This window comes from Panthera tigris, chromosome F2 (genome assembly GCF_018350195.1).
Source record: "Panthera tigris isolate Pti1 chromosome F2, P.tigris_Pti1_mat1.1, whole genome shotgun sequence".
In the NCBI taxonomy this organism is placed as follows: domain Eukaryota; kingdom Metazoa; phylum Chordata; class Mammalia; order Carnivora; family Felidae; genus Panthera; species Panthera tigris.
The window spans coordinates 35,641,141-35,667,833 of record NC_056676.1 but is presented as its reverse complement, the minus strand read 5'-3'; the positions used below and the strand labels follow the sequence as shown (position 1 = coordinate 35,667,833).

Sequence of the window (26,693 nt, the reverse complement as noted above, 5' to 3'; positions counted from 1 at the left end):
GGTGTTTCTTTCCTATCTCCTGATCCTAATCAAATGGAGAAGAGTTAGTGTGCTGAACCATCCTATATTATCTATTATCTATTGCTGCATAAAAAAAATCGCCCCAAAACTTAGCAACTTCGAACAACAAACTATTATCTCACACAGTTCTGAGCGTCAGGAATCTAAGAGCAGCTTAGCTGGGTGATTTTGGTCCAAGGTATGTCATGAATGTGCAGTGAAATAATTGGGAGGGGCTGCAGTTATCTGACTGGACTGGAGAATCAGCTTTCCAGCTCACTCCCAAGGCTGTTAGCAGGAAGCCTCAGCTCTTCTCCATAGGCCCCTCCTCAGGTCTGTTTACACAACATGGCAGCTGGCTTGTCCGCAGTGAGTCATTAGAGAATGACATAGAGGGAGAGGGAGAGGGAGAGGGCAAGGGAGAGGAGAGAGAGAAAGAGAACGCTAAGTGGAAATCATGGTGTATTTTATGACCTACCATTACAAGTCAAATACCATCATTTCTACCAGTTTCTGCTACAACAAGCTGATACCGAATGGAAGCAAATACCAGGAGGTGGGTCTTATTCGGCCGTTCATGGAGGCTGACTCCATATCTCCCTTTAGTTTCTCAACTTTCAAAACATGTTCTATGGAAAGTCTGGGAGGACTGAGATTTAAGATGGTCTATCTTACGAGGCACTGGGGAAATTTATACTAATCAAAGAACTGATTCTAATTTCTGAATATTTTTTCTGCGCATGGATTTAAATATTTTAAGTTTAAATGTTTAAATATTTAAAATGACGAATCTGCTTAAATTTGTTCCATCAGTCATTTAGCTTACAAGTAAATATTAGGAGCTTCTGTGCATCAGAAACTGTCAGGACAATTTGGTATGTGTTATGATCCAGTTATGTTTATAAAAGGCCAAGGATGCACAAAGACAGAGGAATGAAATTTACCTGGGGAGGTGGAGAAGGCTTCACAAAGGAGGTCATTTTGAGTTTTGTTTTAAAGGGTTAGTAAGATTTTGCAAGACTGAATAAGAGATCAGCAAAAAGATAAATAAAATTTAAAAATGCTGTGTTTCAACAAGTTTCAGGAGACAACAGGCAGAATGATACCATCTTCATGAAGCTATAAGTTATTTAAACATACATATTTGATAAAAACATCAAAATACAAGCAAGGGAATGAGAAATTCAAAATTCACATTAGTAATTACCCTTGGAGGGAGTGGGACAGCCAAAATATGAGAGAAGAGAGAAACCAGAGAGAGATTCAGTGGTGCTGGTGATATTCTAGTGTTTGCTCAGGTTGGTAGGATTATAAATGTTAGAAATATTTATAACAACTTTTTTATATATGAAATATTATATAGTCATTTTTAACATTCATGATATGTTGTCAGCAGAGGGAATAGCACATGAAAATGCATGGAGGGATGAAACAGCTTGGAATAAAATATAAAGACATAATTATGACAAGGAAATTATAAATAATGCATTATCTTTCATAATATACAGTTCAGTGTTCTGAAATTGTATTGGAGTATACAAAGGAAAGAAGATTAGAGATACAATTGAAAGCAACAAACTCAAAACTCAAAATCTTTACAAAAGGAGCAAGTCCTATTTCTGTATTAAGAATCAGGAGGCTGATTTATCCTTTGTTGCCTGCCTGGTGATAAGATCAAGGCATATTACAATTAGGAATCTCAAATAATGTGAATTAATGATAAGTTACAGAAGCAGTTATTATTTTCATCATTAGGAAAGAGGTCTGGTGCATTTTAATTGTCTAAACCTCATCATATGCCAATAACTTTTGTTCCTAGTGGAATTCAAATCACAGGGTGGTACTTTATTTAACAACTTACCCTTTTAAACTATTGTGAAGCTGCAAGTAAGATTTAATTATATTATTGCCAATCATCTGAAGAATGGCAATTACTTGGAACTCTTGGCCAGTATTTCTGATTAAAAGTGCTATGGTGTACTGAACAGGTCATAAGTTCACATCCTGATCCTATTAATTTTCTTCTTATTCCTTAGACAAGGAATGACTCCGCCCTTGGCCTTGGAAATGGTGCTTAGGAAAAATTTGATTGATCTGAAAAGAACAGATACATGAAATGAAATGACTTTTGCTACTTTGTTTTCCTACATGGTATTCTGTGTTTCTTTCATTAAGAGAAGAAAAAAGAAAGGAATTGTGACTAAAAGAGTATTTTCCTGGGAGAAATTTGAAGTGCTTTTAATAATTCAACAAAGTTAGAGAAGCTGATGCATGACTTAAAGCAATACTTATCTGCCAGAAAGGAGAGGATGGGTTCCTACGTATTTGTTCAGGAATAAGGTTCGGTCGGGGCATTTTTTTCTGGGGAAGGGGATGTGATACTGAAGGAGGAATGTTGTAAGGTTGGGTTTTGTTGTTGTTGTCGTTGTCATTGTTGTTGTTGTTGTTGAAAAATAGAAACAAAACATAATCCCTGTAAGGCTACACTGGAACTTTCTGCAAGAAATTATATCTGTTTTGCCACAAAAAGGCCAAGGGTGTCTGAAGGTATTTTCTGAACCAGCGCTACCTTGCTGAGCTGGGTTGTCACTGTGCTATTATTCCAGGTAAACTTGAGCGCCAACTCCTGCTCTTGGTTCAACTGCCTTGGTTCTTCTAGGTCCTCTGGCTCCTTGCTAGATTTTTTTTTTTTTTTTTTTTTTTTTTTTTTTTTGTCATTAGGTCTGCTCTTGTTGAGATAACTCTTTCACTTTTTGCCCACTGATAATACATTGTACCCATATTTTCTGGGTGTGGGCATGGCCAGAAGTAAACATACACCTGTCCTTCTGTCCCTTTACATGTTATTTGCTGTTGAGACGTCTCCTCAATATCAGGTTTATATCTAAACAAAGGTGACTCTGACTTGGACTCACAAAGGAGTTCATTGAGAGTTGGTGTTAGGTGTTTGATATCTAAAAATGCCTGCAGCTCCTTTTCTTTCTCATTCTTATCTCACCTGAGATTACCCTCTGACACATCATCCTCAGAATATTCTCCTTGTTTTACATACTTGTAAACACTCTCATAATTCCTGCATCTCTTCATAAATGTCTCCTTCCTTCCTTTTGTTTTTTTTTTTTAGCTCTGCCTGTGACTAGAACATGTTCTAGATGGTCCCCAATAGGCATGTTTCCTTAGTTTTTGCTCCAAGCGGCATCTTTGGAAAACATTTTCCTGTTTTCCAGTAACACTGAACTTCTGTGCCTTTTGATTTTCCACTGTCTGACCTTTTTACCTTCTCCTCTCACTCCTTACTCCCTCCAATCATTTTAATTCCTCCTCCATAAAAGTTAATAAAATCAAGCTTGTTCTGCATTCCCTAGCAATTTCCTCTAGATCATGTCCTCTTTTCATTAGCTGTGAGCACATGTATTTGCTGACCTTTCAGCAATGAGTGGCTTGACAGTGTTGGGTACTTTAGTTCCATTGTCTGAAAGATGTAAGAATAGTGGCCTCCTCAGTCATATCTGATCTCATTCTCTTTCCATTCTAATTCTTGGCATGATAGTCAGAAAACAAACTTTGGGGGTGGGGGGGGAATAGGGAGAGGTGGGTCAAAGGGTATATAAACTTTCAGTTATAAGATGAATAAGGCTGAGCTCCTAATGTATAACATGGTGACTATAGTTGATAACGTTCTTGTATAATTGAAGTTTGATAAGAGAGGAGAAATTAAATGTTCCCACCTAAAAGGAAAAAAGAAAGTTAAATATGTTAGGTGATGGATATGTTAATTAACTCAGTGGGGTGGAATCCTTACAAAATGTATGGCTATATCAAATCACCATGATGTATACTTTAAGTATCTTACAATTTTATTTTTTAGTTATACCTCAATAAAGCTAGGGAAAATAAAGAAAAAAGTTCTGAGCCACATTTAGGCTGAAATAGTATTATATTCTTTACTACCCAAATTCATATTAGTCCTCCAGTTCTTGGAAACTAATCCATTCATCCAACTGATTTAAAGATTAGTCATCTACTGTGTGCCAGGCAATGTCTTTGAACTAGAGACACAAGATAAATGATGCACAATTTTGGTCTTTAAAGAATACAAAAGAGGGGTGCCTGGGTGGCTCAGTCGGTTCAGCGTCCGACTTCGGCTCATGTCATGATCTCATGGTGCGGGGGTTTGAGCCCCACATCCGTCTCTGTGCTGACAGCTTGGAGCCTGGAGCCTGCTTCGGATTCTGTGTCTCCCTCTCTCTCTGCCCCTCCCCTGCTCATGCTCTATCTCTGTCTCTCAAAATAAATAAATGCAAAAAAAAATTTTTTTTAAAGAATACAAAAGATATTGGGAAGATTTACCAAAAGATGATGACAATACAATGCAATTGCTACGATAGGGACTGCACAAGGGTCTGTGGGAACCTCAAGAAGAGAGCATGTAGGAACAGCACCCCTTGGGGAAAAGACTTCCTAGAGAAGGTAACATTTGGGCAGTCACATCAAGTCTGCCTCATGTAGATCTAGCATGGGGGTGAGGGTGGACACGAGGGATTCTAGAAACAAGACAGCTGATGCAGAGACCTTACGGTGGAACAAGCACATTTTTCTAAGACTAGAAAGAGGGTTACACCAGGAAAATACATGCAGGGAAATAATGTTGGAAAAGAAAGGCAAGGACTTATATATGAAGGGTCTTGATTATCTTGATGAGAAATGTGAAAATCTGTTGTAGGCAGTGGAAAAAAACAACAAAAATGTAAGCAAAGACAATTATGGGAAATTGTCCTTTCAACCACTGTACATTTTTTCCCTTGCATCCCCTCTAATTTCACTCCCTGTCTACTCTTAAGTCATGTTCTTAAATTCCTTTAAACATTCTCAAGTGGTAATAATCTCTTATACTTGATATGTTGGAATCGGAGGTCTAATTTGATTAGGACCCTTACCTCTGCTCATATTTATCACCATAGGAAGCACAGAAGACACGCCTCAACCCTGGGACTCTAATTCCCATGACTTCTACATTGCTGTCTCTACCTCCATCTCCTTCCCTTCTCTATCTTCTGTATCTGTTTACTTTAGAGAAGTTTTAGGTCAATCATTAGCTAAATTTCCTTAATAATTAACTTATTTTGAAAATATTCCTTTAGGGGCACCTGGGTATCTCAGTTCATTCGGCATCCGACTCTTGATTTCGTGTCAGGATCTCATAATTGTGAGGTCTAGGTCCGCATCAGGCTCCGCGATGGGCATGGAGTCTGCTTAAGATTAAAGTCTCTCCCTTTCCCTCTCCCCCCACACTGTCTCAATAAACAAACAAACGAATAAACATGTAAAAAAGAAAACCAAAGCTAGAGGCATCACAATTCCCGATTTCAAGATGTATTACAAAGCTGTAATCCTCAAGACAGTATGGTACTGACATAAAAGCAGACATATAGGTCAATGGAACAGAATGGAGAACCCAGAAATGGACCTACAAGTATATGGCCAACTAATCTTTGATAAAGCAGGAAAGAATATCCAGTGGGAAAAAGACAGTGTCTTCAGCAAGTGGTGTTGGGAAAACTGGACAGTAACATGCAGAAGAATGAACCTGGACCACTTTCTTACACCATACGCAAATATAAACTCAAAATGGATGAAAGACCTAAATGTAAGACAGGAAACCATCAAAATCCTAGAGGAGGAAACAGGCAACAACCACCTCTTTGACCTCAGCCATAGCAACTTCTTACTAGACATGTCTCTGGAGGCAAAGAAAACAAAAGCAAAAATGAACTATTGAGACCTTACCAAGATAGAAAACTGCACAGCATATGAAAACATCAAGGAGACTAAAAGGCAACCAATGGAATGGGAGAAGATTTTTGCAAATGACATATCTGATAAAGAGTTAGTATCCAAAATCTATGAAGAACTTATGAAACTCAACACCCAAAAAACAAATAATCTAGTGAAGAAATGGACAAAAGACATGAACAGACACTTCTTGAAAGAAGACATCCTGATGGATAACAGACACATGAAAAGATGCCCAACATTACTCATCATCAGGGAAACACAAATCAAAATCACAATGAGGTAACACTTCACACCTTCAGAATGGCTAAAATTAACTACTCAGGCAGCAACAGATGTTGGCAAGGATGCAGAGAAAGGGGAACCTTTTTGCACTGCTGGTGGGAATGCAAACTGGTGCAGCCACTCTGGAAAACAGTATGGAGGTTCTTCAAAAAATTAAAAATAGAACTACCCTACAACCCAGCAATTACACTACTAGGTATTTACCCAAAGGATACAGGAGTATTTATTCAAAGGGGCACATGCACCCCAATGTTTATGGCAACACTATTGACAATAGCTAAATTATGGAAAGAGCCCAAATGTCCATCAACTAATGAATGGATAAAAAAGAAGTGGTATATATATACAATGGCATATTACTTGGCAATCAAAAAGAATGAAATCTTGCCATTTGCAACAGCGTGGATGGAGTTAGAGTGAATTATGCTAAGTGAAATAAGTCAGTCAGAGAAACATAAATATCATATGATTTCACTAATGTGGAATTTAAGAAACAAAGATAAACATAGGGGAAGGGAAGGAAAAACAGAGAGGGAGGCAAACCTTAAGAAACTCTTAAATTCAGAGAACAAACTGAGGGTTGTGGAGGGGTGTTGGGTGGGTTCATGGCTAAGTGGGTGATGGGTATTAAGGAAGGCACTTGTTGAGATGAGCACTGGGTGTTATATGTAAGTGATGAATCACTAAATTCTACCTCTGATACCATTATTACACTATATGTTAACTAACTTGGATTTAAATAAAATTTTTAAGAAAGGTGATGTAACAGGTGAACATGGGGGAAAAAAGAGACAGAGGCAAACCATAAAATAGACTCTTACCTATAGTGCGCAAACTGAGGGTTCCTAGAGGGGAAGTGGGGGGATGGGTACTAAGGAGGGCACTTGTTAATGATGAGCATTGGGTGATGTGTATAAGTCATGAATCACTAAATTCTATATCTGAAACTATTATTACATTGTATGTTAACTAACTGGAATTTAAACAAAATCATGAAACTAAAATAAAGAAAAAAAAGAAAATATTCCCTTTCGATTTCTTTACGTAACTAACACTGGTCTCTCTATTGATTATACTCTTTCCCTTACATTCCTTCTGATTTCTCCTTCATATTCCTTCTACTGTAAGGCCTGGGGTCATGGTATATGTCCTGCCTTTTTTCTTTTTAATGCTACTTCAAGATTATTCTCCTATCCAACTCCATAAAAACTTCAAGTTTTGACTGGGATTTTATCAAACTGTTCCATCCACTATCTTTCCTTGCAATAATCATCTACTAAATCTCAAGTCATTGTCCCTGTTCTCTAATGATTTTATCTCCTGGTTCAGTCCTGCTCCCTTCAACGCCACCTTTGTTTTAATTCTTGGTAATCTCAACATTCACATAGACAATTTTTCCATTTTTCTGGGCTCTTAGTTATTGAATCTCCTCCCCAATTTCGTATTCCATCCTAATTCCGAGACTCACTTCCATGGATATACACTGACATTGCTCTTATAAATCCAATTTCAAATCTCTACTGTGATGATCATGGAGTATTTTCCTAGCTTACTGCTTATACTATCATGACTGAAAAAAAAAAAAAAAAAAAAAAAAAGACCACAAAACCCTTTGACCACTATAGAATTTAATAGTTGATCTTCAATTGATCTTATCACCTTATCTTGTCACGGTCGTCCTTCCTCATCCCATAATGTTATTCCTTCCTTCTTTCCATGACATAAATACCATGGCAAAGTTAAAAATCACTCTCTTACATATATTCACAGTTCCTTTGCCTTTCTGCTTTTCATATCTCCCTAGAGATACCAAAATTCTGGTGGAATCAATACTGGCACTTTGCTACCTGCATACACACAGCCAAATAATCCTGAAGAAGGAAGACCTACCACAAATGAAACCAATCCCATTGTAAATTCATAGTCATGAATACTGCCTGACAATTATTCTATACTTCCCTACTCCACCCTTTACAACTGACCTATTCAAATATTTCCTACATTCTTGTCTCTTGTTCCTTTCTGTTATTCTCTCAGTTGATGAATCTTCTTGTTTCACTAAGCAAATTAAAGCATTCAGAAGAAAGCTGTCTTAATCTTCCATCACTATTTCTACCCATTTACCAGAATCTGTGCTATTGTATTCTATCCTCATTTCTGTTACTGCAATTGAACTACCCATGCTTCTAACTGGGGCCAACTTTATCCTAGCCCAAATATATACTTCTAGCCTACAACGACCTACAAAATCCATATGCATATGTCCAACTGGATTTGAATATCCAATTGAATATTTAAAAGGCATCTCATGGGGCGCCTGGGTGGCGCTGTCGGTTGAGCGTCCGACTTCAGCCAGGTCACGATCTCGCGGTCTGTGAGTTCGAGCCCCGTGTCAGGCTCTGGGCTGATGGCTCGGAGCCTGGAGCCTGTTTCCGATTCTGTGTCTCCCTCTCTCTCTGCCCCTCCCCCGTTCATGCTCTGTCTCTCTCTGTCCCAAAACTAAATAAAAAACGTTGAAAAAAAAAATTAAAAGGCATCTCTAACTTCACACTCAAAAAAAAAAAAAAAAGAAACTTCTGGTAATGCTACCCACCTCTCAGCCTCACCAACAAAAAACACCAACAAGAACTAGTTCCTCCTGTGGTTTTCTCCATCTCAGTGAATGTCAATGTAAGTTCTTCTAGGTGCAGGGCCAGAAGATGTGTTTCTTTGCTCACACCTTGCATCTTGGGTTTTTTTTGTTTTGTTTTGTTTTGTTTTTAATGTTTATTTATTTTTGAGAAAGAGACAGAGTATGAGCAGGGAGGAGGGAAAGAGAGAGAGGGAGACACAGAATCTGAAGCAGGCTCCAGGCTCCACGCTCTGAGCTGTCAGCACAGATCCTGACGCGGGGCTTGAACTCATGAACCACAAGATCATTACCTGAGCCGAAGTCGGACACTTAACTGACTGAGCCACCCAGGTGCCCCGCATCTTGTTCTTTAAGAAACCCTGTGATTCTCCTTTTAAAATATATCAAGAATTTTACTCCTTCCCTTTACCTCCATTACTACCACTTTGGTCCAGGTCACCAGCCTCTTTGCCTGGGTTATTGTACTAACTTCAGAGACTGAATCATGCTCCTTCCCTTATCCACTGTACCTGATTCTTAAGAGCAGTCACCAGAGTGATCCTGTAATTCAGATTATGTCCCTCCTTTACTCAAAAACTCACTATCCCCACCACAGTCAGACTAGAAGCCCAAACCATTACCATTATTTAAAATCCATACATGTTTTAGGTTCCATTTCTTGTCTGACCTCATCTTTTCTCTGCCTTACTATTTCTCTTTAACATTTATCACTACGTAACATTCTGTACATTTTACTTTTCTATCTTTTTTCTTTTCAGTGCCCATTAAAATGTAAATGGTATAAGGGTGGGGATTTTTTTTTTTTTGTATATTTTGTTCACTACTGTATTACCAGAGCCTACATCAGTGCCTAACTCATAGAAGGCATACAGTAAAAGGTATTGGAATGAATGGATGATTTAATGAATGAAATTGTTTTCGCATGACTACATTATCTAATTTGTTGTGCATGCTAATACTTTTTTATAGCTGTGTGATTTACTGTAGTAATTCAAAGGATGACCTCTAATCAGACTGAGAGAAATTTGAATTTCATCTGCACCTTGCCATGTGGATTTGCAAATTGTATTCAGTGTCTCCAGTCTTGTTTTCACATTTTAAAAATGGACATATTAATAGTGACTGACTCAAAGGATAATTGTGAGAATTAAATGAAAAACTGCAGGTAAAATGATCAGAATGCAAAGTGAGTAAAGTCCAGAGCAAAGTTAGTAAACTTTTAATCTAGTTAATATTTTTTAGTTAAATCTAATACATATTATTTTTCTTTTTGTGTCTTGATTTGTACATTTAAGTAATTTTGTAAGAGGAGAAGATAAACTCTTTGAGGTTGGAAATGTTAACTTCTATTTCATTTTAAACCCTTCTGACTTGTTTCATACCAGTATTTAATCAGTTATTCTTTGAGAGTCAGGTAGATTCCTGAAGTGTTTCAAATGGCTCGTTTTCAGTATGGTAACATAGGATAAATCAGCCCCATAGTTTCATCCATTTTTTTCTGACAGACTACTCCAGAGTAGAAAAAAAAAAAATATTTGTTATGTACTTGACTTTTGTGTAAAGGAAGGAAAAACAAAAACAAAAACCTCTCTGAAGGGAATTATCACAGTGCATTATAAAAAATGCTTAGAGGAGAGTTTTCCTAAAACTGACACGTAGGAAGTTCATTGAAATCATTTGGAAGTGATCTGTGCAAACTTTACATTTAATTTCGATCATTTTTTTTTTCACTTAGGAGCATAACCTTTAGAAGTATAATAGTCCCAACTGCTTGATGCTCACATAGGTAACTAAATTTTTAGAATTAACACATATGTATGTAGGGCTGGCTCTTTTGCTCATGAGTTTAATTATGATGATCCAGGAGGGGGTAACATGTAGGAGTCATCAGCAGGGGGTTGATTGCACAAGGTTTCTCTGAGAGTCTGCACTAAATAGACCTCACTGTACAAGTTTACCACGGGTGGGAGAGATGTTTGTTTTTATTATTATTATTATTTTCTGTGAGAAACGGGCACTCTAAATACATATATTTTGTTCAGATTGCCTGAACAATCTCCAGAGCTGATTAGAATTTGTATTCATAGAGCTAGGTCTAGAATCCTAGTTATTATAACTGCTAGCCTATGACTTTTACTTTACACTTCTGTATTCTTATATTCTAGACTGGTAAAAAAAGAAAAGCCTTCATCTAGGAGTTAAAATAACTTTCAGTTCTAATCACAGGTCTGTAAATGCAAAGATTTGCTGTTCTTGACAAGACTTGTCACCTCTATGCCTTAATTCACCCACCTGCATAAAAGTAGGGATTGTATCTGCCCTATGTTTTTTACCGACTTATTGTTAACATTATGTTCAATGTGAAGATTATAAAAGTGAGATGTTGTATATTACATGGTTTCTCATTGGGAGGATATTTCAACAGCAGTTGTAACAATCTCTGATGTTGCTGCTCTTCAACTTCTGTTATTTTTCTTTCCATTCAGTTTCTAAATCTCTGTAACTATATTATGATCACCTCCTACCCCCCACCTTTTTAAAAATAGCATATCGGGTTTTGCCAGTAGAAATCCAATGGTAAAATCATACTGATAGTTGAAATGAAGGGTTCCTCCTATTTTTCTTGGGTAAAATTTTGATAACACCAAATTGTGCTTTTCAGTTCTGTACTTGGATATTAGTTGCAATAGCATATTTTCTTCTCATTTTCACAGGAAATGACTTATTTCTTGTAGCAGTTCATGAACTGGGACATGCTCTGGGATTAGAGCATTCCAATGACCCCACTGCCATCATGGCCCCATTTTACCAGTACATGGAAACTGACAACTTCAAACTACCTAATGATGATTTGCAAGGCATCCAGAAGATTTATGGTAGGTTACCACTGTTTCTGTTTGGTTAACCCGACAGTGAAGTCCAGAGTTCCTGCTGTTTCCTTCTTTGAGACAGATGCTCTAAGTATTGAGAAAAATAAATACGGAAAAAAGAAAACAAAAAATTCTAGACTATGGGCAGAAGTCTTCTATCAATTAAGTCTGACAGTCCCAGATATCTCAGTATACAGATTATGGTAAAATCTATACACTGATAAAATTTTCTTATTGAGTTTAATTGAAATCTGCAGTTACAGCAAAGAACTTATAACTTTAGTATTTAATATTCAGATAAAAAATGTAATAAATGAATATAACCAATAAAAGCAGTGAGAAATATAAAGACTCTCTTGTAAGGTAGTGAGATTTTGGTAAAAACTGACAGATTGACCCTCAGTTTATATTTGATGTTAGATAGTACCTAGATAAATCACTTGTGAGGTTACAGAAAATACTTGTGTGATGGATACAATAAAATGACCCCAAAAGTGTGTGATTACTAAGAATGAAAGCTAGCAAACATGGGAGTGAAAGTTAATGAATGGCAAAATTTACTTACACATAATTCAAAATAAATTTCTAATATGCTAGTATTATTTTTATTTATGGGGTTCAGTCAGTGAGTGCAAATTAAGACCAAAGGGAGAAAGACTGTTATACATATTTACTATAATCCTAACTCCCTCAACAGAACCATTGACCTTTATAAAGACATTTATTTCACACATAATTAAGAACTTGACATTTATAATTTACATATAGAGAATATGCTTTCCTAAATTAGTGAAGTGAAGCTTTCATTTTACAACACAAAGGCAAATGCATGTTATCTGTATGTTAATATCCAGTATTCAGAAGATGTCATTTGCATTTTTAAATAGCATAGTTTAAGTTCACTAATTTGTTTTGCATTCATTAGTTTTTCAATTTCAGTATCTCAGTGGTAACCATTCTCTCAGGGTTAAAATAAGATTTGAAAAAAAAATAGTCAACTTTTGTGCTACTCTTTATTAGGGGGATACTGAGAAAAGGGAAATGTCTCAGTCAAAACTAAATAGCACATATATTAAATGTGCTATCTATACCTAGTTTGTGCCATCAAAATTCCTCCTAAGTGGTTAGCTGAAAGAAGGCTTTTTCTCATGACCTCATGAATTAGTAGTCTAGACTGAAGGTCTGCAAAAGAATATTCTTTCTGTATCTAAATATTAAGTGTGAACAGCTCTGTATTTCTTTTAAAAAAATAAATCTCTGGAGGAATGATGCTTTACATCTGCAACAAATTATATGTGTAAACTTTGGCTTAATTTAGAAACCTCTTTTTAGAAATACTTCTTCACATTAATATTTTACTAGTGGTGTTTTAATCAATAGGTGTTTTAGATGCAGTATTCAAATGAAACACTCATCTAGCAATTTGTCAAAACGTCATTAGAAGAAAATAATCAAAGTCAAGAAATGGTGATAAATACAGCTGGAGACATAGAGTAGAATAAACCTCGGTTCGTTAATGTTTATCTTTTAGAAATATTTGCATTGAATCATTGTCTATCAAAATCTAGGGTTAACTTTGGTGGAGCTTACATGCATGGCTCCAGTATTCATTTTCATTTATTTATTATTTATACACCACCTACTTCCAAAAAAGATTTGAAAGCAGCTTTTCCAATAAGGACTGTGGTGAAGCTATAAAAAATGTCATTAAAAATTAACAAAGAAAGTTTAGTTACTTGGATTCAGAATTTAGCATGATAAGGACTTTCTGATAGACTTGGCAATGGTTTGTTGGGTAAGGCGGTTTGTTTTTTCAGAAAACATACAGTCTTAAAGACGTCTTAGCTCACTTAGTCCGTGCCCTCCCATCCTGAGTGATTGTACTCTGTGCATATCATCCAGCACCGTTCCAGTTTTAAGTGAACCAAGCGCTTTCCTCATATCTTCAAAGGTCCACCTGACAAGATTCCTCCGCCGACAAGACCTCTACCGACAGTGCCCCCACACCGGTCCATTCCTCCGGCTGACCCGAGGAAGAATGACAGGCCCAAACCTCCCAGGCCTCCCACTGGCAGACCTTCCTATCCCGGAGCCAAACCCAACATCTGCGATGGGAACTTTAACACTCTAGCTATTCTTCGCCGTGAGATGTTTGTTTTCAAGGTAGGAGGCTGTGATTTTTTTTTTTTTTAACGGTGGATCAAGTGTCTACGGTGTCGCTTTAGAAAACAAGTTCTCATTCATTCTAACACTACCTTCCCAGACCTCTCACAGTTAGAAGTTTCAAAAAAGCATCTTAGAAAATAAACGCACAAATGGGCTTAAATGTCTAGCAGAAGATTGCTGTAACATTCTATTTGGAGAAGGCATTTATGTCAGCAGAAGCTAAAATGCCTAGAAATGTAAGGGTGAGAAAATGCTGCATGTTATGAACAGATAAAAAAGCATAATTGAAATCATGAATAGGAGCTAATCGGGATGATTGGCTTGGGAGCTTAGCCACTTCCAGGCACACGAAAGCTATTCTCTCTTTGATTTGCACATCTTTATGAGATCCCTATGATTTCACTTGACAATTAAAGCATTGTTTTTTAAGAGTGCTGGTGATCATTTTGTTTTGGATCTACTGATAGAAATTTTAGTAAAATCTCCTCTATGAGACCATCCTTTTTATTTTACATGCACATGTTATTGTTTTCGATAGTCAGGCATTTATATCTACCTAATTTATATTTTTAAAAAGGTTACAGATAAAACTAATTTTACATTTTGGTAAGTATGCCTTTGAATGCCATTGGGTTCTCAGACAACACTGGTAAACAGTGTATCAAAGTAAGTTACATAATGAACTTACAAAGCAAGTTCAACATAATGTTGAAAAGTATAGTATAATACTGAAAAATAATTTCTCCCTCAATATTTGCAAACTAATGTGAAAAATTAATGAAAAGTATGTTTTATGTTGGCATTAGAATATTAAAGTAACCACATTTTACCAATACCATCCATTTAAAAGTAAAATAATATGCTCTCTTTTTTAGTAGATGTGAATCGATAAATAATGAAATATCATCCTACTTATACAGTTTCCTATCTACCAGAGGCTACACTTTAAAAATATAGATTTCATATAATTTTTAACAGACAAAGTACTCTGTCTCCTTTATTGGAAAATAAGATTTGGATTTGATATGCATAAGAGCATCGTACTTACCAGGAAAAATCAATGCTTTGTTTCAAACACATGAATAGATTTTTGAGTTCTATAAATGCTCTGCAATACTTAATTAGATATCTCCGATTCAATTTAAGTAGATTAATAAATTTAGATTCAAGGAGAAAAAAAATGAAAGCTCTTTCTCTTTATATACAGCTACTCATTGTGGCTAAGCTCACAGCAACTACTTGAAATGAAAACAAAATGCAGTCATTTGTTTATTCTATAAGACACCAAATGATATCTGAAGGATTTTTTTTCTTCTCTGTTTTGGCCAAATTTCAACATCCCAGCTTTATACCTTGATATCAATGTAATATCTGAGAATATAATGTGAAATTGACTCTGAGTGCATTCTTTCCATCCTTCCTATCTAATCAGATCGTCGGTCTGAGAAAAGAGTCGTTTCTTCATATGTAATGATCATTTTCACCAGCCTTGCTGCTCTGCACACTGGAAGTATTCTTGATTGACAAAATAAGGTCTTGTGATCACTGGTTCCTGGAATCAGGAGTGAATAAAAAGCAAATAGACCAATTCTCAAGTAGAATGCTGTAGCCACCGTGATTAATATCAAATCAGGTGTATGAAAAACATGAGTAAGGCCTGATACTCTAAACTTTCATGGTACCTTGGATTCCTTAATCAAAACTCTCCACAGGACAGAGTTCCTAAACTCTGTCTGAATTTAATTTCTTTTTTCCACTGGTCCCTTCCCTCTTTCTAAGAATAATTACTGTTGAGGATATCTTCTGATAGGCATTGTATTCTTTTTAATCTCCACTGAGTGGATTATGTGTCACATCACTTGATAATGTTCATAATTATCTCTTTCATATAATCAGTGAGTATGCCCAGCATAGTTTAGTAGGCACCAGGGATGTATGAATAGAAGGTAGCACCTCTGTCTTTATGGAGCTTATATTCCAGGAGTGAAGACAAACATGAACTCAAGAACTTTTAAAATACGGGAGTAAAAGGTATGACATTGATATGAAGAGAAAATACTGAAGTCTAGTTGAATCGATCAAGAAAACTTGACTGAGAAAAAGCTTATGCTGAATTTTGAGAGAGAAATTTCTTAGGCACATTAAAGAAATTGATATTTGGTTTACTAAAAAGTTGGCGCATTGAGAGAGAGAAGATAGACGTATTTAACTCTAGTGGAAAGTGACAAATAATATAAATCAGAAATAAACACAATTTGATTGAAGCAAAGAAAGCATGATCGAATGATACCTGCTCCTTAATTAATAGCAGCCGTAGATTGAGTAACTAATATGTGGCTGAATGTACGCTAGGCACTTAATCTCTAAGCCTTATAATAGTACTGCAAGATGGATAGGATTCTCAGTTTTACATAGGGGAATACTGAGAATCAGAAAAGTAGTTAGTCTGAGTTACAAGGTCAGTAAGTAGTAGTCAGTAGTTGAGCTCAGGTCTACTTGATTCTGAAATCTGTGTTAAACTTTCCCTTACCTGAGAGTAAAGGAAAAGCTTCAAAACCAAGGTGGCAGACTTTAAACTATATTTTAAAATATTAAATATGCAAGAAATCTTTGCTGAGCTCTTAATGTGAGATGCTGTTTTAGGCACTGGCAACGTAGTAGTTAAGAAAAGAAAAGGAAAGGAGAGGGGAGGGAGGGGAGGGGAGGGGAGGAAAAACAGCTAGACCCTGGCTTCTTGGAGCTTATATTTTAGCTTTCTTCACACAGAAGTTCCCCATGGGTCACTGAAGGATGTGGGAAAGCATCCACAAATTCTGTTTTCCTTTATTAATAACTGCTGGCCCCCTAAGTTATCCCTCTATACCTAAATAGGCTAGCCTAACTTTACGCCAGATTAATGTCATTTTCCCCCATATCTGTTCTACCTGCCTGAAATTACTCTCTGCCGGCTCTCTTGTGCATGCCTGCCTTTTAAATTTTCTTTTAATGTACTCATCATTAATTTTCATAGTCTGCTCCTTCAAGTGTACTTTAGGATCACCCACTCTTTGATCTCACTTTTACTAATGTAACTTGATTCTCTACTTTTCTTTACTACAGGTTCTCTATACAAATTGGAAACCTTTATCTCCTCAACCCTTCTTTACCCAACAATCATTTCCCTTCAGTTTCAATGTCCCAGGCTTCTTTGCAAGCCTCTGCTTATCTAAAACTTCCCTCCTCAGTGTCTTCTACATGTCCCAGCCGCTCTGACTATTCTTCAACTGCAGACATCCTTCTAGCGATTTGTATATTTATTCTCTACATTCGACTAGTATGCTTTTAATTTCCATCTTCTCTATTTCTCGCTGTAATGCATCCCTTAACTAGACTACAAACTTCTTCAAAGAAGAGATTGGTTCATATGGGCTTCATAGTGCTCAAGCTAATGAATAAGAATCCCGATATAATAATTATTTAATGAAAATATAGCTACTATCGTGTTTATATAATAGTAGTCAACCAATATGACATTACTGAAAGTATTTCATCCTGGTAGTTTATTATCACTTGTCCAACAGTTTCCATGACTTAGGTTCTGTGTATATGTCTTTTTAAATAAAAAGTAAGAAAATCTAGATAAAAGGAAAAGGTTAATATCATCAGATAATTTTGTTTTCTTATTAGAAAGGAACTTTTCTTTAGAATGGTAGTTTTAGCATAATTCTTTTGGGAAGCAAACTTTCAGAGTTTTGATTTACACTGAGCTTTCTAAGCACTCATTTATTTTAAGTGAGTTCACCTGGATATGTTTCTATATGGAAATATAATAAACATTATATATATATATATATATATATATATATATAACATACAACATGTATTTTAATTTTATAAATATACCTATATAAAATACATATTTTTGTTTATTGATAGAGGAAATAAAGGTTATTTATTATTTATATATAAATATAATTATATATATATATATATATATAAAATTCCATCCTGTCCTATAGCTAAAATTCTGAATATATATCGATGTCTGTCTATCTCTATATCTACAGAGATATAGAGAGATATAGGTAGAGATTTCTGCCTGAGAAAGTTAAGCCTTCCATGCAGCTTTATAATCTGGGGAATGCAAACCACCTAAAGCAAGAAATGAAAATCAAAACAAAATGCCAAGGAGCAGAGAAACAAAATAGCAATACAAAAGACACTTTGTCCTTACTCTAGAGAGGTGATTTTTAAGAGTGTTCCCTGAAGAGCATAAGCTGTGTGTATCACATGATGCTGCTGTTGTGACTGAGTCAACAATAGGAAAATCTGACTGTTCAAATGAGTCTTCAGATTTCTTTTGGACTACAAAATAAAAACATGGAATATTTAGTTATTTTGTGGTGTGAAAGAAAACAGAATTAGCCAGACATGTATAGGATATGTTTCAGCCCACAATACTTTGTTATATAAGAAAGAAAGCACTAGAAACTGTTCTTCCTGAAGTTGGAAGACAGGAAGAAAAACTGTATCCACACCTGGAATTCTTTTAGCATACAGCACATGCGTGCACACACACACACACACACACACACACACACACACACACAAGGTTTCATTTGGCAATTGACCAGTTCTTTATATCAAGGGGGACAAACACAGGCCAGTGCTTTATAGTAGAGCTAGAAAGGATAGGGTTAAAAGGCAAAGCTGTCATGGAGGAGCATTCACAGAAGTATAGTGAAATGTCTTCCCAATTAGTACAGAAGAGCAAGTCTTAAGGCTCTGAGTGAGGAAACCATTTCTTTGTTTACCAAAAGAAAACAAAAACAAACAAAACACACAGATATCATTTGGTTCTTTTTTCCTTATCAAATCTTGTCTGCTTGTGTTTATTTACCACAAAACTATGTGTTCTTAAATATGACCATCTTCACTTATGAATGCCTACTTAATTCTACTGAAGAATCATAGTTCCTTTAATTTCCATAGAAACAGACTTGTCCAGATTCTGCCCTCATTAATACTAGCCTAACTTCCATTGAACGTACAATGTCTCATTAGCCAAGCCTGGTAAGTACAGGGTACGACCCAATTTCATCTGCAAGATGGTGGTTTTGTTTCACGAAAAAAGAAATTTTGTAGGAGAAAGATTAAGAGAGATTCAGGGGGTGGGAAATGGGGAGATGTTACACAAAGGGTTAAAACTTTCAATTATAAGATGTATGAGTCCTGGAGACCTGATATACAGCATGGTGACTATAGTTAATAATAATGTATCACTCGAAATTTGCTAAAGTAGATCTCAAGTGTTCTCACCATAAACAAACAAAAAAAAAAACCATAGGTAACTATGTGAGATGATGGATATGTTTATTATTTTGATTGTGGTAACCATTTCCCAATATATACTTATAACAGATCATCAAGTTGTATACCTTAACTATATGCTATTTTTATTTGTCAATAGTACCTCAGTAAAGTTGGGGCAAAGGCCAAGGTTCTTTCAGTTGCCCACAAGGCTGCGTGATCACTGCATTTTGCTCTGCCTTTCTGATCTCACCTCCTCTTTCTTATTCTGGTCACTTTTACTCTCTCAATGCCACCCACACTTGTCTCCCTGCTGTTTTTTGAACTTGCCGGACACACCTGGCTTTGCAGGTTTTTCTCTGTCAAATACCAAATATTCCCTTATCTTCCAGATTTCTGTGGCCATTTGTACAGCAGCAGAAGTCTGTCTCTGATCTCTATTCCTGTCCATATTGTCTGCTATTACATGGGTCTGCATGGAGCTAGGTTTATGAAAGGAAACAATATTTGTAGAAATTCACAAGAGCTTATTGTGGGTTACATATATACTGTGCCATTTTTATGACTCCAAAGAATAGATTTGCCATTTGCAATTGGAAGAATTCTCTCCCAGCTTTCAACCTAATGATGTCACTCATTTTGGTTGCATACTTGTATGTCCTTGTTTATATCAGTGTAGGATAAAACTTAAACTTTTAGACATTAACAATAGACTTGGAGTCAGATGCCATTTCACATAGCCTCTAGACAAAGACTGTAACTACTCCTCTATTTACCTGTGGATCTCACAGTGCCATGAACATAGCAGACAGTAATTTTTTTAAAAAATATTTCTGACCTTCCTCATCTGTATAATAGCTAATAAATTCCATCATAGGTATATAGCAAACTCAGGAAATGGTAGGTTTTATATAGCAAGAAAGACTTGGCATTTTGAGTTGTTCATTCGACTCATTAACTCAAATTCCTATGCTGTTTGAAGTTATTTTAAAAATAACTTTTAGCTGAGTAGAAATCTCAGAAAATAGCTCTAATTTGTATGTTATAAGGGAAAGGAATGGAATGGTTTGTGATTGTTGTTGTTCATATCACTTTACTCCATGAAATAATTAAAAATACTCTGTGGTCAAAGAATCCAAAAAATGTTTTATGAACAAAATACTTAGAGAAATTACACAACAGAGGGTAATATAAAATTACTCCGAGTCACAGCTTAATCCTGTACTGCCAGGAAGTATTACCTGATATTAATACTATGTTGTAATCAGAACTAGATTCACTTTAGACCAATGGGAACAATCACCAAGATACTGCAAACAGAGCATTAATTAAATTCTTATAGTATGAAATCATAGTTGTTCAAATATTTTAGATAAGTCAACATTTTAGGAAGCAACTGGAATTATGTGTAATACTGAATTTCGATGTAAATATTAATTGATTTTCAAAATATTTGTATCCTATTATGGCTTAAGAGTTACTCCTTGAAATATTTCAATTCTCTACTGACATATCCTGACTGCTTAAGCCACTGGGACAAGTGTCTAAGTACCCAGCAGAGTGGATTCACAGTCATCTGAGTTTCTAATATTCTCTCTAGTCACTTTATTTTGGGGTGACTTTAAACATTTTAAGCATATATTTGGATACTTGTTTTGGATACAGTAAAAATATTTTAATTAATAATATAAAATATAACAATCTATGCTTACAAACCGACCCATAAATACAGAGAACAAACTGGTGTTTGACAAAGGGGAGAGCAGTAGAGGATGGACAAAATGAGTGAAAAGGGGATGGAGGTATGGGTGTCCAATTACAGAATGAATGAGTCACAAGGATGAAAGTACGACCTAGAGAATATAGTCAGTGGTATTGTAACAGTGCTGCATGGTGACAGATGGTAGCTACACTTGTGCTGAGTACAGCATAAATGCAAACTGGCGCAGCCTCGGTGAAAAACAGTATGGAGGTTCCTCAAAAAGTTAAAAGTAGAGCTGATCTACAATCCAGCAATTGCACTACTAGGTATTTACCCAAAGGATACAAAGGTACTAATTCAAAGGGATACATGCACCCCACTGTTTATAGAAGCATTATCTACAATACCCAAACTATGGAAACAGCCCAAGGGTCCATGGACTGATGAATGGATAAAGAAGATGTATGCAATAGACTATTACTCAGCCATAAAAAAGAATGAAATCTTGCCATGTGCAATGACATGGTAGGAGCCAGGGAGTATTATGCTAACTGAAATAAGTCAGCCAGAGAAAGACAAATGCCATGTGATTTCACTAATATGTGGAGTTTAAGAAACAAAACAAACAAGCCAAGGGGGGAAAAAGAGAGAGGCAAACTGAGAAACAGACTTTTAACTATAGAGAACAAATTGATGGTTACCAGAGGGGAGACGGAGGTGAAATAGGTGATGGGGATTAAGGAGAGCACGTGTTGTGATGAGCACTGTATGGAAGTGTTGAATCACCAAATTGTACACGAGAAACTAATATTACACTATGTGTTAACTAACTGGAATTTAAATAAGAAAATAAAAATCACTATGTTGCACACCTGAAACTAATATAACATTGTGTGTCAACTATATTTCAATGGAAAGAAGTTTTAAAAAAAGGAATAAAATATCTGTTTGCAATGCGTTTAATGGAAATTAAAATATTGTTTTATCATGTACATTTTGATATAAATTTAGAATACGAATAGAAAAATTCCATATACTCATGTTAAAATGATTTCTGAAAGGATATTGTGAGCTAATTTGAAAAACTCGCTTCAAGCATTATTAATCTTCCTGTTCTACAATCATGAATAAGTCTTTTCACTGCCAAAAATATTTTTTATTCCATGTTTGTCATAATCTATAGCTCTATATTGAGATTTTTGCGAAGAAAGTGCTCACATTCACAAGTAGTTGTTCGGATGCAAGATTAATAAGCAAAGTTTGTTTGTGTATTCATTTATGTATTTTAATAAGCAAAGTTTAGTTCAAGATTTATACTGTAGAGGGGTGCCTGGGAGGCTCATTCGGTTGAGCATCCAGGTCTTGATTTTGGCTCAGATCTTGATCTCATGGTCTTGGGATCCATCCACACTTCAGTGCAGAGTTCACTTGGGATTCTCTTTCACCCCTCTCTCTCAAATAAATATTTTTTTAAATAAAATTTAAAAAGATTTAGGTTATACATAAAAAGGTAGGTTTTCCTTTGTGTTAGAAGTTTTGAAAATAACACTTCTCCAGTTTTTTCTTCCATATTTGGCATTTGTGACTGTTCCACTTCTGACCTCTTATATTTCTGTAAAGCAAAAGTGAGACTTTATTTTTTCCATTCCCTTTTTAAACTTTCACTTAACAATGTTGTGATTATCATTGTGTTTTCTGGATTATGTGAAGTTATTTAAACATTCAGCCAGCTCTTCAGGATCTCTTAGAAGCACTTGTTTATTTTGTCTTTTGCATGTGGAAATATATATAACACCTATAGAAATAGATAAAATAAAGTAGAGGCCAAAGATATCATTATTTGCAAATTATGTGACCGTCTACCTGAAAAATTCCTTGAAAATCAATGTGGGATGGGGGTGGGGACTATTAACAGTGCTAAGAAGGATGTCTTGAACCATAGTAAAACATTGACATATAGCTTTCCTAATAAGCACTTTGACTATATAATTGAAAAGTATTTTTCTTGACATAAAAAAGCAACTCACAGAATTAAACTTAACTAGCAGTACTTATCCCATTGGCAGTATCAATAAATATTTATTAAATGAACAATATTTTTACTTCTAACCCTGTATCTTTTCTGCATTTAACTTCCATGAGGGAGGTTTTTGACTATTTTGTTCATTCTTCTATGTGCTTCTTATGATACTTTTAAGTTTCAGAGCATTATAGTATGTTTATTTACATGACTATTGTGAAGAAGGCATAATTAGTATCAATAGCAAATGAGTAAGGCTGACAAAAAACCCTCAAGTTTAAACTGTGTATATATTAGTATACGTATCTTACAATAAAAAGGGAAATGTGCATAGTTTCCAAATTAGTAATCCCCTGCATGGTAATTCATCCTGAAATAATGAAGTAAATCTAAAATGAGCAATTATATTCATCACAGCTTTCTTGCCAGTAGGAGAAAATTTTGTAAGCAACCCAGATTATCCAGTAATGTGGTAGTGTTGTAGCAAATTAATAGTATATCGACTCAGTGAAATATAGTGTAATCTTTAAAAAGTTATGGAGGATGTATGAAACTACAAGACATGATTATAATGTGCATACAAGTATAAAATAGTAAAATTTGAAACATTACATATCATGAATTGCATTATTTGAAATATATGTGTAGACAAAGCATGGAAATTATAGAAAAATGATGTCAGACAGATCTCAGAATTATGGAATTGTGAGCAGCTTTTTAAAATCTGTAGTGTGGTAATGTTGTTTAGATATTTAGTAGCTCAAAATATAGTGGCATAAAAAAAGCTTGATAACTGTGAAGGTTGTAATATGTTAAGTGATAGTGAAGCCGTATCATTTTCAAAACATGTAGATGGGCAAAAGCTATTAAAGTATTCATTCAATGGACTTTTACCTTGAACTGTGACTAAAAATGTCCTTGTTCAAAATTACAGTGACAACTTTCAATAATATAATTCAACCTGGCTAGAAAAGATATCCAGTGAGATGAGGATCTGTGCCCACTATTCATCAATCTTGAGTAACACGAGCCTCCAGGGAATCAAGATAACTAAATATTTTGTTTATCTACAGTTTTGCCATCTTGTAGGCTCGATGGTGAAAATTTATTCAGCTTGCTATAGAAATACTTTAAAACCATGCAAAGTGACATGATATTTGGCAATTAATCCAGAAAGTACTGTCAATTTATGCAATGTGAGGACTGCCATATAGCAATGCTCGTCAGTTCAGCAAACACTGGTGAATTGTAAGCTGCGTAAGGCACGGAGCACAGAGACTGGTACATAGCAAGTGCTCAAGTAATTTCAGCAACTGCTATTATTGTTGTAAGAGTTGTTGATGATGTTACTATTATTACCACCACTGTTAGTGTTGTGAAAAGCTGTGTGGCTGACCTTACAGAGTTGCAAAGGAGTCTATGACAACATTCCTTTCTCTTAAGAAACTAACTCTACTGTACTCTTTTATTTTCTTTATTTTTATTTTTTTTTACTCTTTAATTCAGTGACGTTTTGACTGACTACCAAGGAATAGCTAGACATTGGGAATGACAGGAGATAGCAGAGGAGATATCACTAACGAGAGCATCATAATGCATCGTGATGTGCTGTAATAGGCTAATGCACAAAGTGTAGTGGGGACACTTTGGAAGGCCGCATAAACTGGGAAAGGCTTCTCATAAGGTATATCTGATCTATGTCTATAAAAACAATGTCAAATTATCTTACTTCCAGGTAAGGAGTATGGTGCGGTAGGAAGCTAAGAAAGTTTGTTATAAAAACCAAAGCAGGGAAATTGAAAAATGAGGCTGGAGAGACACAAGTGGGACTACTTCATAAAGGACCTTACACACCCTGTTGAGAACTCGAGGCTCTGTTCTGCAGCCGAGGTTAAGTGGCCAACAGACTTGACTAGGAGTGACCAGGTAGGAACAGAATGTAGGGAACAGAGCTAATGAGAAACGTTGAGCAGGTGTTGGTTCCTATGAGAGGAACCACTAAGAACAAGACAGAGCCCCATTCCTAAAAGAAGGGATTGAAGACGACTAGCAAAACAGGGATTTGAAGATGAGGACAAAAGAGCAGCCCTAAGGATGCCAGTAGGAAAGGGGGGCTGGACAGTGAGTCACAGAGGGCCAGGACTGAATTTAAAATAAATAAATAAATAAATAAATAAATAAATAAATAAATAAATAAAGCTTTCCTTTAAATGTCACAGGGGGCTGATTTTATGACGGGGACTCAGAGAGGGCCAAAGAACAAGATGTCCCATCAGGAACTGGATGAGAAGTACCGGGTCTTTCAAGTACCAGAATATTGAAACTTTTGTAAAAAGAAGTTACTATGTTTCCCTTTCTCTGTACAAATATGATTTACTGAAACTTTACTCAAAGGAAAGGTGCATCATATTCTTAATCTGTTTTATCAAAGGATAGCAAGCCTTCTTATGGAGAATTAAGTGCGGCCGAAACCACTGCTTTTTTGCATCTTACCTGAAACAGTTGCTGATTCTCTGCATTCATTGGGCTGCACTCCTTGACTCGTAAAGGGCAGTTATCTGTAGCAGTTACTTGGGAGAACATTAAGCAAACAAAGACTGTCTGTATCTGTATCGTGGAGCTGCAGCTCAAAGGAGCTGATGTAAAGAGCCAGCCACTCGTGCCACTGACACGTAAACTTCCTCATCGATAATCCTGAAGTGCCTTGGAATAGAGACATTTTCCAAGTTGTTCACTGCATTTGCAGTTACTACCAGATAGAGAAATGCTGCAGCCTCTGGTTGATTCCCGAAAGTTTTCATGTAATACTATAAATTTGTTAAAATATCTTTATCATGTATATCAACCCCATTTCTCTATTGCTCACATAAATAAAAGATCACATGGAAGATCAAAAATAAATTTTGAGGGGCGCCTGGGTGGCTCAGTCGGTTAAGCATCTGACTTCAGCTCAGGTCATGATCTCGCAGTTCGTGGGTTTGAGCCCCACGTGGGGCTGTATGCTGACCGCTCAGAGCCTCGAGCCTGTTTCAGATTCTGTGTCTCCCTGTCTGTCCCTCCCTCACTTGTGCTCTGTCTCTGTCTCTCTCTCTCTCAAAAATAAACATTAAAAAAATTAAAAACAAATAAATTTTGGGATTAGAATTCTGACCACTATTGAAGAAATCATACAGTTTTCTAAATATACATGTAAGGACAATTCATCTATTCCCCTCTTGGGTTTATATGGGAGATTTTCTTTTCCTTGCATAAATATATGGTATGGGAAATGGTTTATGTAGGAAAATATGGGAAACAGTTATTGATATATAGTCATATTTAATTAATGTATTTATTAGATAATCTGCATTGAGCCCCTATCGTGTTTAAGAAAATATACTAGGATATGGTAAAAATGGAAAAGCCCAAGCTTGCATGATGAGGATTCCACAACAGAGCCTGAGTTTCATCTCTAACATAAACATCTTTGTCTCCAGTGCCACCTGGAGAGTTGGATTCAGTATCAAGGTCAACTGATACCACATAACCTACCCTAAATCACATGACGGGTTTTACTGGTGTAGCCAGTAAAAGAGCCAGTATAAGAGCTTACTATTCATTGTGGGAAATAGACATTAATCACCGAATCAGAAGACAAGTAAAATTGTACCTGTAGTAAGTTCAAAGGAAAGAAAGTATTTGGTGCAATAAACACATATAAATATTTGTTTTGTTCTATTTTTTAAAACCTAATGCGTAATGTCAGTGAAGGCTTTTCTGAGAAAGAGATGGGTGAATTAACAATGAGCTATCCGTCCTCCCCCCCCCCCCATTTCATTTGAAGAAAAACTATACATTCTGTTGAAAAGATATTTAGGCTAAAAGTCAGGAGGCATGGGTTCTGGTGCCAGGATATTGTCAACATGATGAGAATTTCCTTTTTGGACTATGTATTTC

General features: G+C 35.9%; 1 protein-coding gene across 1 annotated transcript in view; it reads left to right on the top strand.

Annotated features, from left to right (window-relative positions):
* Positions 1-26,693, top strand: part of MMP16 (matrix metallopeptidase 16) — a 283,636-nt gene that overhangs the window by 198,162 nt on the left and 58,781 nt on the right. The window contains exons 5-6 of the mRNA XM_007084324.3: positions 11,425-11,586; positions 13,532-13,743. Coding sequence (XP_007084386.1) covers positions 11,425-11,586; positions 13,532-13,743 — 374 coding nt within the window. The remainder of the gene's footprint in view (positions 1-11,424; positions 11,587-13,531; positions 13,744-26,693) is intronic.